Source organism: Sander lucioperca, chromosome 4 (assembly GCF_008315115.2).
Source record: "Sander lucioperca isolate FBNREF2018 chromosome 4, SLUC_FBN_1.2, whole genome shotgun sequence".
Lineage (NCBI taxonomy): Eukaryota > Metazoa > Chordata > Actinopteri > Perciformes > Percidae > Sander > Sander lucioperca.
The window spans coordinates 28526316-28537612 of record NC_050176.1 but is presented as its reverse complement, the minus strand read 5'-3'; the positions used below and the strand labels follow the sequence as shown (position 1 = coordinate 28537612).

Genomic DNA, 11297 nt, shown 5'->3' with positions numbered 1-11297 from the left:
CCTGCTGCTGCTCAGCATGCTCTGTCAGGCTCAGCCTCGCACTGTACAGGACGTGGAGGTAACACACACACACACACACACACACACACACAGGGAAAGGACTGAATGGCTCTGCTGCTGCTGTTGAAGCTGCCTGTAGCTATGTTTCCATCCACACGTTTCTATCTGAATTAAGTGATATATTAAATGTAAAAGGCCTTATGGAAACAGTAAAATTCGATTGAATTTCATGAATATCGACTCAAATGAAATACGTTCGGTCTCATCGGATTTTATCTTGATCGATATACGGTTGATGCGATAAACGCTGATGGAAACGTTATTTGCCGAATAAATAATGAATTGCGATTAAGTTTTAGGTCATTTTATGGTTGCAAACCGCCACAAAATGAAGAAGAAGAAGTTTAGTTCATTTCCGCCCAGTATTTCCGCTCTGTTTGCACACATGGCGGGGTCAACAAAGACAGATGGAAGTGGATGAACAAGGAGACGCACTACCAGGAGTGCCGACACAAATGTCCCTTATGATGCAGCGATCGTCTCCCACAGCCTGTAGTACGACTGATGGCCAGCCCTTTCTATTGACTACATCCCTGCAGCCTCCAGCAGGGGGTCTAATGGGGACGTGAGTCCCGTCTATTGGCCATACACCTGTGGCACAAGGTGTGCTCTGGAGTTACGCAGCGAGATATCATGCGCCTCATCCACTCCAGGTAGGTATATATACCTTCGCATCATCCTCGTTCGTATGGCGTTGCACACGGCGTAAACGCACCGGTGCACGGTGGTTTTGATTACTCCAATCCTTTCGCCTACCACTCTGTACTCGCAAAACAGCACGTGATGTCATTACACACAGGTTTTTATTGGCTTTAAAGCCGTTGGATGGAAACACACTTTCACCAGCTTTATTCACGAGTTTTTTTTACCGAACTTCAGATAATTCGATTGACAAGTGGATGGAAACTTAGCTTGTAGAAACCTACATATCAGGGGTCTGGTGTGTCTGGAGTGTGGGTCAGGCTGGGCCGCGTCAAGTATTCAACAAAAGTATTCTTTGTTTGCTTTCTTAAATAAATCTTGTTGTCTCAATAGACATTTTTTAAGATTGGCGACCCGGTTCTTTCTCTCATCTCCCTGGTGTGTTGTATACTCCTCAGCATGTCTAGTTGAGTAATGACGTCTGATGTCATATTCCTTGTACACCGCAACTTTCTCTGTGCATATGAGACATGTATAGTTGCCCCTGTGCTCGATAGAAAAAATATTCCGTCTCCCACTTTCACTGAAATTGCCTGTGCTCGTCGCCAACCTTTCTCTTCACGGCACGTTTTGAGAGAGACATGACTGGAACTGGGTGATGGCAGATATTTTCCGTCACTCTGGAACACGTTTCAGCCAAGTGACTAACGTTGATACTTCCCCAGATACTTCACGGTTGGCTAGCTTGACAACCGTTGACAACAAATGCCGCAGTCACGAGACTAGCTGTGGTAGCCCGTAAGTGCTAAACAAATAAAATAAAAGCGTGGCAAGCGTGGCAAGCGCAGCACACGCAACGACTCAGCAAAAAGGTTTCAGAACAACACGCGGGCTGCACTGACACTAAACTTTGATGTCAAGTAGGGGGGCCACAAAATATCAGCCCGCGGGCCTCAATTGGCCCCCGGGCCGCGAGTTTGAGACTCCTGCTATATATATATATATATCCAGATGTTTGAGCCCCCCCTCTGTCTCTCAGGAGCGCGTGCAGAAGAGTTTTCCTCACCCGATCGATAAGTGGGCGATCGCTGACGCTCAGGCCGCCATTGAGAAGAGGAAGAGGAGGAACCCTCTGGCTCTGCCCGTCGACAAGATCCACCCGCTGCTCAAGGTATCTTCATCACTACTACCTTCATCTTCATCATCGTCAGTAGCTGTACTCTAGCCCTACTCTAGCCCTACACTAGCTCTACTCTAGCCCTACTCTAGCTCAACTCTAGCTCTACTCTAGCTCTACTCTAGCTCTACTCTAGCTCTACCCTAGCTCTACCCTAGCTCTACCCTAGCTCTACTCTAGCCCTACTCTAGCTCTACCCTAGCTCTACCCTAGCTCTACTCTAGCCCTACTCTAGCCCTACTCTAGCTCTACCCTAGCTCTACTCTAGCCCTACTCTAGCTCTACTCTAGCCCTACTCTAGCCCTACCCTAGCTCTACTCTAGCTCTACTCTAGCTCTACTCTAGCTCTACTCTAGCCCTACTCTAGTCCTACCCTAGCCCTACCCTAGCCCTACCCTAGCCATACTCTAGCCCTACTCTAGCCCTACTCTAGCTCTACTCTAGCTCTACTCTAGCCCAACTATAGCCCTACTCTAGCTCTACTCTAGCTCTACTCTAGCGCTACCCTAGCTCTACCCTAGCCCTACCCTAGCCCTACCTTAGCCCTACCCCTACTCTAGCTCTACCCTAGCTCTACCCTAGCTCTACTCTAGCCCTGCCTTAGCCCTACCCTAGCCCTACTCTAGCCCTACTCTAGCTCTACTCTAGCCCTACTCTAGTCCTACCCTAGCCCTACCCTAGCCCTACTCTAGCCCTACTCTAGCCCTACTCTAGCCCTACTCTAGCCCTACTCTAGCCCTACTCTAGCTCTACTCTAGCCCTACTCTAGTCCTACCCTAGCCCTACTCTAGCCCTACTCTAGCCCTACTCTAGCCCTACTCTAGCCCTACTCTAGCTCTACTCTAGCTCTACTCTAGCCCAACTATAGCTCTACTCTAGCTCTACTCTAGCTCTACTCTAGCGCTACCCTAGCTCTACCCTAGCCCTACCCTAGCCCTACCCTAGCCCTACCTTAGCCCTACCCCTACTCTAGCTCTACCCTAGCTCTACCCTAGCTCTACCCTAGCTCTACTCTAGCCCTGCCTTAGCCCTACCCTAGCCCTACTCTAGCCCTACCCTAGCTCTACTCTAGCTCTACCCTAGCCTTACCCTAGCTCTACCCTAGCCCTACCCTAGCCGTACTCTAGCTCTACCCTAGCTCGACTCTAGCCCTGCCCTAGCTCTACCCTAGCCCTACCCTAGCTCTACCCTAGCCCTACCCTAGCCCTACTCTAGCCCTACCCTAGCCCTACCCGAGCTCTACTCTAGCCCTACCCTAGCCCTACCCTAGCTCTACTCTAGCTCTACTCTAGCCCTACTCTAGCTCTACTCTAGCCCTACCCTAACCCTACTCTAGCCCTACTCTAGCTCTACTCTAGCCCTACCCTAGCCCTACTCTAGCCCTACTCTAGCCCTACTCTAGCTCTACCCTAGCTCTACTCTAGCTCTACTCTAGCCCTACTCTAGCCCTACTCTAGCCCTACTCTAGCTCTACCCTAGCTCTACTCTAGCTCTACTCTAGCCCTACTCTAGCCCTACTCTAGCTCTACTCTAGCCCTACTCTAGCTCAACTCTAGCTCTACTCTAGCTCTACTCTAGCTCTACCCTAGCTCTACCCTAGCTCTACCCTAGCTCTACTCTAGCCCTACTCTAGCTCTACCCTAGCTCTACCCTAGCTCTACTCTAGCCCTACTCTAGCCCTACTCTAGCCCTACTCTAGCTCTACCCTAGCTCTACTCTAGCCCTACTCTAGCTCTACTCTAGCCCTACCCTAGCTCTACTCTAGCTCTACTCTAGCTCTACTCTAGCTCTACTCTAGCCCTACTCTAGTCCTACCCTAGCCCTACCCTAGCCATACTCTAGCCCTACTCTAGCCCTACTCTAGCTCTACTCTAGCTCTACTCTAGCCCAACTATAGCCCTACTCTAGCTCTACTCTAGCGCTACCCTAGCCCTACCCTAGCCCTACCCTAGCCCTACCCTAGCCCTACCTTAGCCCTACCCCTACTCTAGCTCTACCCTAGCTCTACCCTAGCTCTACTCTAGCCCTGCCTTAGCCCTACCCTAGCCCTACTCTAGCCCTACTCTAGCTCTACTCTAGCCCTACTCTAGTCCTACCCTAGCCCTACCCTAGCCCTACTCTAGCCCTACTCTAGCCCTACTCTAGCTCTACTCTAGCTCTACTCTAGCCCAACTATAGCCCTACTCTAGCCCTACCCTAGCTCTACTCTAGCTCTACTCTAGCCCTACCCTAGCCCTACTCTAGCCCTACTCTAGCTCTACCCTAGCTCTACTCTAGCCTTACTCTAGCCCTACTCTAGCCCCTTGTGTTCCTGTGTTGTCAGGTGTCACTCTGTTCTCTCTGTGTTTCCCATGATGCTTTGTGTTCCTGTGTTGTCAGGCTGTGTTTCCCATGATGCTTTGTGTTCCTGTGTTGTCAGGAGGTGCTGGGCTATAAGATCGACCACCAGGTGTCTGTCTACATGGTGGCCGTGTTGGAGTACATCTCTGCTGACATCCTGAAACTGGCAGGAAACTACGTCAGGAACATCCGGCACTACGAGATCTCACAGCAGGACATCACCGTGGCCATGTGTGCTGACAAGGTACGCTCGCACGCACGCACGCACGCACGCACGCACGCACGCACGCGCACGTACGCACGCGCACGTACGCACGCACACACGCGCCAACGCACGCACACACGCACCTTTACTCTAGTTCCTTTATGATCACTATAATAACTAGTTAACTCTAGTTCCTTTATGAATGATCACTATAATAACTAGTTAACTCTAGTTCCTTTATGATCACTATAATAACTAGTTAACTCTAGTTCCTTTATGAATGATCACTATAATAACTAGTTAACTCTAGTTCCTTTATGATCACTATAATAACTAGTTAACTCTAGTTCCTTTATGATCACTATAATAACTAGTTAACTCTAGTTCCTTTATGAATGATCACTATAATAACTAGTTAACTCTAGTTCCTTTATGATCACTATAATAACTAGTTAACTCTAGTTCCTTTATGATCACTATAATAACTAGTTAACTCTAGTTCCTTTATGAATGATCACTATAATAACTAGTTAACTCTAGTTCCTTTATGATCACTATAATAACTAGTTAACTCTAGTTCCTTTATGAATGATCACTATAATAACTAGTTAACTCTAGTTCCTTTATGAATGATCACTATAATAACTAGTTAACTCTAGTTCCTTTATGAATGATCACTATAATAACTAGTTAACTCTAGTTCCTTTATGAATGATCACTATAATAACTAGTTAACTCTAGTTCCTTTATGATCACTATAATAACTAGTTAACTCTAGTTCCTTTATGATCACTATAATAACTAGTTAACTCTAGTTCCTTTATGAATGATCACTATAATAACTAGTTAACTCTAGTTCCTTTATGATCACTATAATAACTAGTTAACTCTAGTTCCTTTATGATCACTATAATAACTAGTTAACTCTAGTTCCTTTATGATCACTATAATAACTAGTTAACTCTAGTTCCTTTATGAATGATCACTATAATAACTAGTTAACTCTAGTTCCTTTATGAATGATCACTATAATAACTAGTTAACTCTAGTTCCTTTATGATCACTATAATAACTAGTTAACTCTAGTTCCTTTATGAATGATCACTATAATAACTAGTTAACTCTAGTTCCTTTATGATCACTATAATAACTAGTTAACTCTAGTTCCTTTATGATCACTATAATAACTAGTTAACTCTAGTTCCTTTATGAATGATCGCTATAATAACTAGTTAACTCTAGTTCCTTTATGAATGATCACTATAATAACTAGTTAACTCTAGTTCCTTTATGAATGATCACTATAATAACTAGTTAACTGTAGTGTGATGTGATGCAGCTGTAATGTTGTCAATGGCTCGCAGAAATAGGAAAAGAAAAGGGTCTTTTGAATGTCTTTCGGTCTCTCTCTTACCTGTCTCTCTCTTACCTGTCTGTGTGTCTCTCTGTCTGCCTGTCTCTCTCACGTTTGTCTATCTCATCTGTCTGTGTGTCTGTCTGTCTCTCTCTCACCTGTCTGTATGTCTCACCTGTCTATTTGTCTTTCTATCTGCCTATATCTCTCACCTGTCTCTCTCTCACCTGTGTGTGTGTGTGTCTCACCTGTCTGTGTGTCTGTCTGTCTCTCTCTCACACCTGTCTGTGTCTGTCTGTTTCTCACCTGTCTGTGTGTCTGTCTGTCTCTCTCTCCCCTGTCTGTCTGTGTGTGTGTCTGTCTCTCTTTCACCTGTCTGTGTGTCTGTCTCTCTCTCACCTGTCTGTGTGTCTGTCTGTGTCTCTCTCACTGTCTGTGTGTCTCACCTGTCTGTGTGTGTGTGTCTGTCTCTCTCTCTCTCACACCTGTATGTGTGTGTGTTTCACCTGTCTGTGTGTCTGTCCCTTCTCACCTGTCTGTCTGTCTGCCTGTCTCTCTGTCTGTTTGCCTGTCTGTGTGTCTGTCTGTCTCTCTCTCACCTGTGTGTGTGTCTCACCTGTCTGTGTCTGTCTGTCTCTCACCTGTCTGTGTGTCTCACCTGTCTGTGTGTCTGTCTCTCTCTCACCTGTCTGTGCGTCTGTCTGTCTCTCTCACCTGTCTGTGTGTGTCTCAGGTGCTGATGGACATGTTCCACCAGGACGAGGATGACATCAGTGGCTTCCCTCTGATGGACGAGGAGCCGTCAGCCAATGAGGAGCAGAGTTACTATGAGCTGGTGCGGAGCTTGATGTCTGAGGGCCGTCAGTACCTGAGAACTCTCAACCTGCTGATCAAGGTGTTCAGAGAGCCCTTCAGCTGCAGCCACAGGCTCTTCTCCCAGCACGTACGTACTGCCTGTCTGTCTCTCTGCCTGTCTCTCTGTCTGTCTGTCTCTCTGTCTGTCTGTCTCTCTGTCTGTCTGTCTGTCTGCCTGTCTGTCTCTCTGTCTGTCTGTCTGCCTGTCTGTCTCTCTGTCTCTCTGTCTGTCTCTCTGTCTGCCTGTCTCTCTGTCTGTCTGCCTGTCTGCCTGTCTGTCTGTATGTCTGCCTGCCTGTCTGTCTGTCTCTCTTTCTGTCTGTCTCTCTGTCTGCCTGTCTGTCTCTCTGTCTGTCTCTCTGTCTGCCTGTCTCTCTCTGTCTGTCTGCCTGCCTGTCTGTCTGCCCGTCTGTCTGTCTCTCTGTCTGTCTCTCTGTCTGTCTGGCTGTCTCTCTCTCTTTGTCTGTCTGTCTGTCTCTGTCTGTCTGTCTCTCTCTCTGTCTGTCTGTCTGTCTGTCTGTCTGTCTGTCTGTCTGTCTGTCTGTCTGTCTGTCTGTCTCCCTGTCTGTCTGTCTCTCTGTCTTTCTGCCTGCCTGTCTGTCTGTCTGTCTTTCTGTCTGTCCGTCTCTCTGTCTGTCTGTCTGTCTGTCTGCCTGTCTCTTTGTCTCTCTGTCTGTCTTTCTGTCTGTCTGTCTCTCGGTCTGTCTGTCTCTCTGTCTGTCTGTCTGTCCCTCTGTTTCTCTGCCTGTCTCTCTGTCTGCCTGACTCTCTGTCTCTCTGTCTGTCTCTTTGTCGGTCTCTCTGTCTGTCTGTCTCTCTGTCTGTCTCTCTGCCTGTCTCTCTGTCTGACTCTCTGTCCGTCTGTCCGTATGTCCGTCTGTCTGTCTGTCTGTCTGTCTGTCCGTCTCTCTGTCTGTCCGTCTGTCTCTCTGTCTCTCTTTCTGTCTGTCTGTCTGTCTGTCTGTCTCTTTGTTGGTCTCTCTCTCTGTCTGTCTGCCGGTCTCTCTGTCTGTCTGTCTCTCTGTCAGCCTCTCGGTCTGTCTGTAACATGTCTGTCAGGATGTGGACCTGTCTTTCAGTAACCTGTCTGTGTGTCAGGATGTGGACCTGTCTGTCTGTAACCTGTTTGTGTGTCAGGATGTGGACCTGTCTTTCAGTAACCTGTCTGTGTGTCAGGATGTGGACCTGTCTGGCTGTAACCTGTCTGTGTGTCAGGATGTGGACCTGTCTGTCTGTAACCTGTCTGTCAGGATGTGTACCTGTCTGTCTGTAACATGTCTGTCAGGATGTGGACCTGTCTGTCTGTAACCTGTCTGCCTGTGTGTCTGTCTGTAACCTGTCTGTCTGTAATCTGTCTGTCAGGATGTGTACCTGTCTGTCTGTAACCTGTCTGTCAGGATGTGTACCTGTCTGTCTGTAACCTGTCTGTCTGTAACCTGTCTGTCAGGATGTGTACCTGTCTGTCTGTAACCTGTCTGTCAGGATGTGTACCTGTCTGTCTGTAACATGTCTGTCAGGATGTGGACCTGTCTGTCTATAACCTGTTTGTGTGTCAGGATGTGGACCTGTCTTTCAGTAACCTGTCTGTGTGTCAGGATGTGGACCTGTCTGGCTGTAACCTGTCTGTGTGTCAGGATGTGGACCTGTCTGTCTGTCTGTAACCTGTCTGCCTGTGTGTCTGTCTGTAACCTGTCTGTCTGTCATAATGTGGACCTGTCTGTCTGTAACCTGTCTGTCTGTCAGGATGTGGACCTGTCTGTCACCTGTCTGTCTGTCAGGATGTGGACCTGTCTGTCTGTAACCTGTCTGTCTGTAACCTGTCTGTCTGTCAGGATGTGGACAGTATGTTCAGCCGGATCGTAGATATCCATGAGGTGACGGTGAAGCTGTCTGTCTGTCACCTGTCTGTCTGTCAGGATGTGGACCTGTCTGTCTGTAATCTGTCTGTCTGTAACCTGTCTGTCTGTCACCTGTCTGTCTGTCAGGATGTGGACAGTATCTTTAGCCGGATCGTAGATATCCATGAGGTGACGGTGAAGCTGTTGGGTCTGATTGAGGACACGGTGGAGATGACGGACGAAGGAAGTCCTCATCCTCTGGTGGGGAGCTGCTTCGAGGACCTGGCAGAGGTACCTGTCTGTCTCTCTACCTGTCTGTCTATTTACTGGTCTGTCTGTCTGTCTACCTGTCTGTGTATCTGTCTCTGTGTGTGTGGTTTGAGGATTCAATGAATTCATCGTAGAAACATGAAATGTTCACCAATGTTTGGAAGTTTTGTGCAAATGCTGCCTATGAAATATGACTCCACTCAGCCTGAAGGGGGCTGATTTAAGGTCAACTTTGAAAAGTCATAACTCCTATGCCATGACTCCGATTTAAAGGAAACTTGGTACAGACATCCATCTAGACTCAATCTACAAATTTGCCTCAAGAACCACTAAATTCTGCCAACTAGATTTTCTGCCATTTAAGATTTTCCGATGGTAGTGAAAGCTGTTAGTTATCTTTGATGCAGGTGGTGAAAACTGTCAACGGTCCCGATCCTTCGCAGCTTTTAGATTCTAATGGTTTATTGTCTTTTACCTTCTGAACTGTTAAACCTCATGTTTCTGTATCTGTGCTTCTGTTTGCTGTGTGATTGGCTGGCAGGAATTGGCCTTTGACCCCTATGAGACGTACGCTCAGGACACCCTGCGCTCTGGTTTCCATGAACACTTCCTGAGTCAGGTGTCCAAACCGGGAGCCGCCTTCCACCTGCAGGTAAGCCCCGCCCTGCTCTCTGACATCACACACCTGTAGGCTGCACCCAGCTGTTCCTGTTCCTCTGCTGCAGATGATGATGATGATGATGATGATGATGCTGCTAAACTGCTGTCTGTCTTCAGTCCATCTGTGAAGGTTTTAAAGAAGCTGTTCAGTACGTTCTGCCCAGACTGCTGCTCACTCCTGTTTACCACTGTCTGCACCTCTTCGAGATCCTCAAGGTGAGAGAGCACACTCTCTAACACACTCTCTAACACGGTAACACACTGTAACACACTGTAACACACTGTAACACACCTCTAACACACCTCTAACACACCTCTAACACACCGTAACACACCGTAACACACCTCTAACACACTTCTAACACACCGTAACACACCGTAACACACGGTAACGCACGGAAACACACCTCTAACACACCTCTAACACACCGTAACACACCGTAACACACCTCTAACACACCTCTAACACACCGTAACACACCGTAACACACGGTAACACACCTCTAACACACCGTAACACACCGTAACACACCTCTAACTCACTGTAACACACCGTAACACACCTCTAACACACCTCTAACACACCTCTAACACACCGTAACACACCGTAACACACCGTAACACACCTCTAACACACCATAACACACCGTAACACACCGTAACACACCTCTAACTCACTGTAACACACCGTAACACACCTCTGACACACCTCTAACACACCGTAACACACCGTAACACACGGTAACACACCATAACACACCGTAACACACCGTAACACACCGTAACACACCGTAACACACCTCTAACACACCGTAACACACCTCTAACACACCTCTAACACACCGTAACACACTGTAACACACGGTAACACACCTCTAACACACCATAACACACCGTAACACACCGTAACACACCTCTAACTCACTGTAACACACCGTAACACACTCTCTAACACACCGTAACACACCTCTAACACACTGTAACACACCGTAACACAGTGTAACACAGTGTAACACACCCTAACACACCCTAACACACTCTCTAACACACCGTAACACACCGTAACACACCGTAACACACTGTAACACACCGTAACACACCTCTAACACACCTCTAACACACCTCTAACACACGGTAACACACTGTAACACACCTCTAACACACCTCTAACACACCTCTAACACACCGTAACGCACCGTAACGCACCGTAACGCACGGTAACACACCTCTAACACACCTCTAACACACCGTAACACACCTCTAACACACCGTAACACACCGTAACACACCGTAACACCCTGGTAACACACTGTAACACACTGTAACACACCTCTAACACACCATAACACACGGTAACACACGGTAACACACCTCTAACACACCTCTAACACACCTCTAACACACCGTAACGCACCGTAACGCACGGTAACACACCTCTAACACACCTCTAACACACCGTAACACACCGTAACACACCGTAACACACCTCTAACACACCGTAACACACCGTAACACACGGTAACACACCTCTAACACACCATAACACACCGTAACACACCTCTAACTCACTGTAACACACCGTAACACACCGTAACACACTCTCTAACACACCGTAACACACCTCTAACACACTGTAACACACCGTAACACAGTGTAACACACCCTAACACACCCTAACACACCCTAACACACTCTCTAACACACTCTCTAACACACCGTAACACACCGTAACACACCGTAACACACCGTAACACACTGTAACACACTGTAACACACTGTAACACACCGTAAAACAACGTAACACACCGTAACACAACGTAACACAACGTAACACACCGTAGCACACTCTCTAACACACTGTAACACACTGTAACACACCATAACACACCTCTAACA

At 47.5% G+C, this 11297-nt stretch overlaps 1 protein-coding gene across 3 annotated transcripts in view; it reads left to right on the top strand.

The window, feature by feature from the left end:
- Positions 1-11297, top strand: part of LOC116049176 (son of sevenless homolog 1) — a 62405-nt gene that overhangs the window by 4633 nt on the left and 46475 nt on the right. For 2 of the 3 annotated variants that reach the window (XM_031298599.2, XM_036000007.1), the window contains exons 4-10: positions 1-58; positions 1742-1873; positions 4299-4463; positions 6512-6721; positions 8619-8762; positions 9283-9393; positions 9519-9617. The exon at positions 1-58 is cut by the window's left edge and continues 68 nt beyond it. In XM_031298599.2, coding sequence (XP_031154459.2) covers positions 1-58; positions 1742-1873; positions 4299-4463; positions 6512-6721; positions 8619-8762; positions 9283-9393; positions 9519-9617 — 919 coding nt within the window. Of the gene's footprint in view, positions 59-1741; positions 1874-4298; positions 4464-6511; positions 6722-8465; positions 8508-8549; positions 8763-9282; positions 9394-9518; positions 9618-11297 lie in introns of all 3 variants that reach the window. The other variant, XM_036000005.1, reaches the window with a different exon arrangement.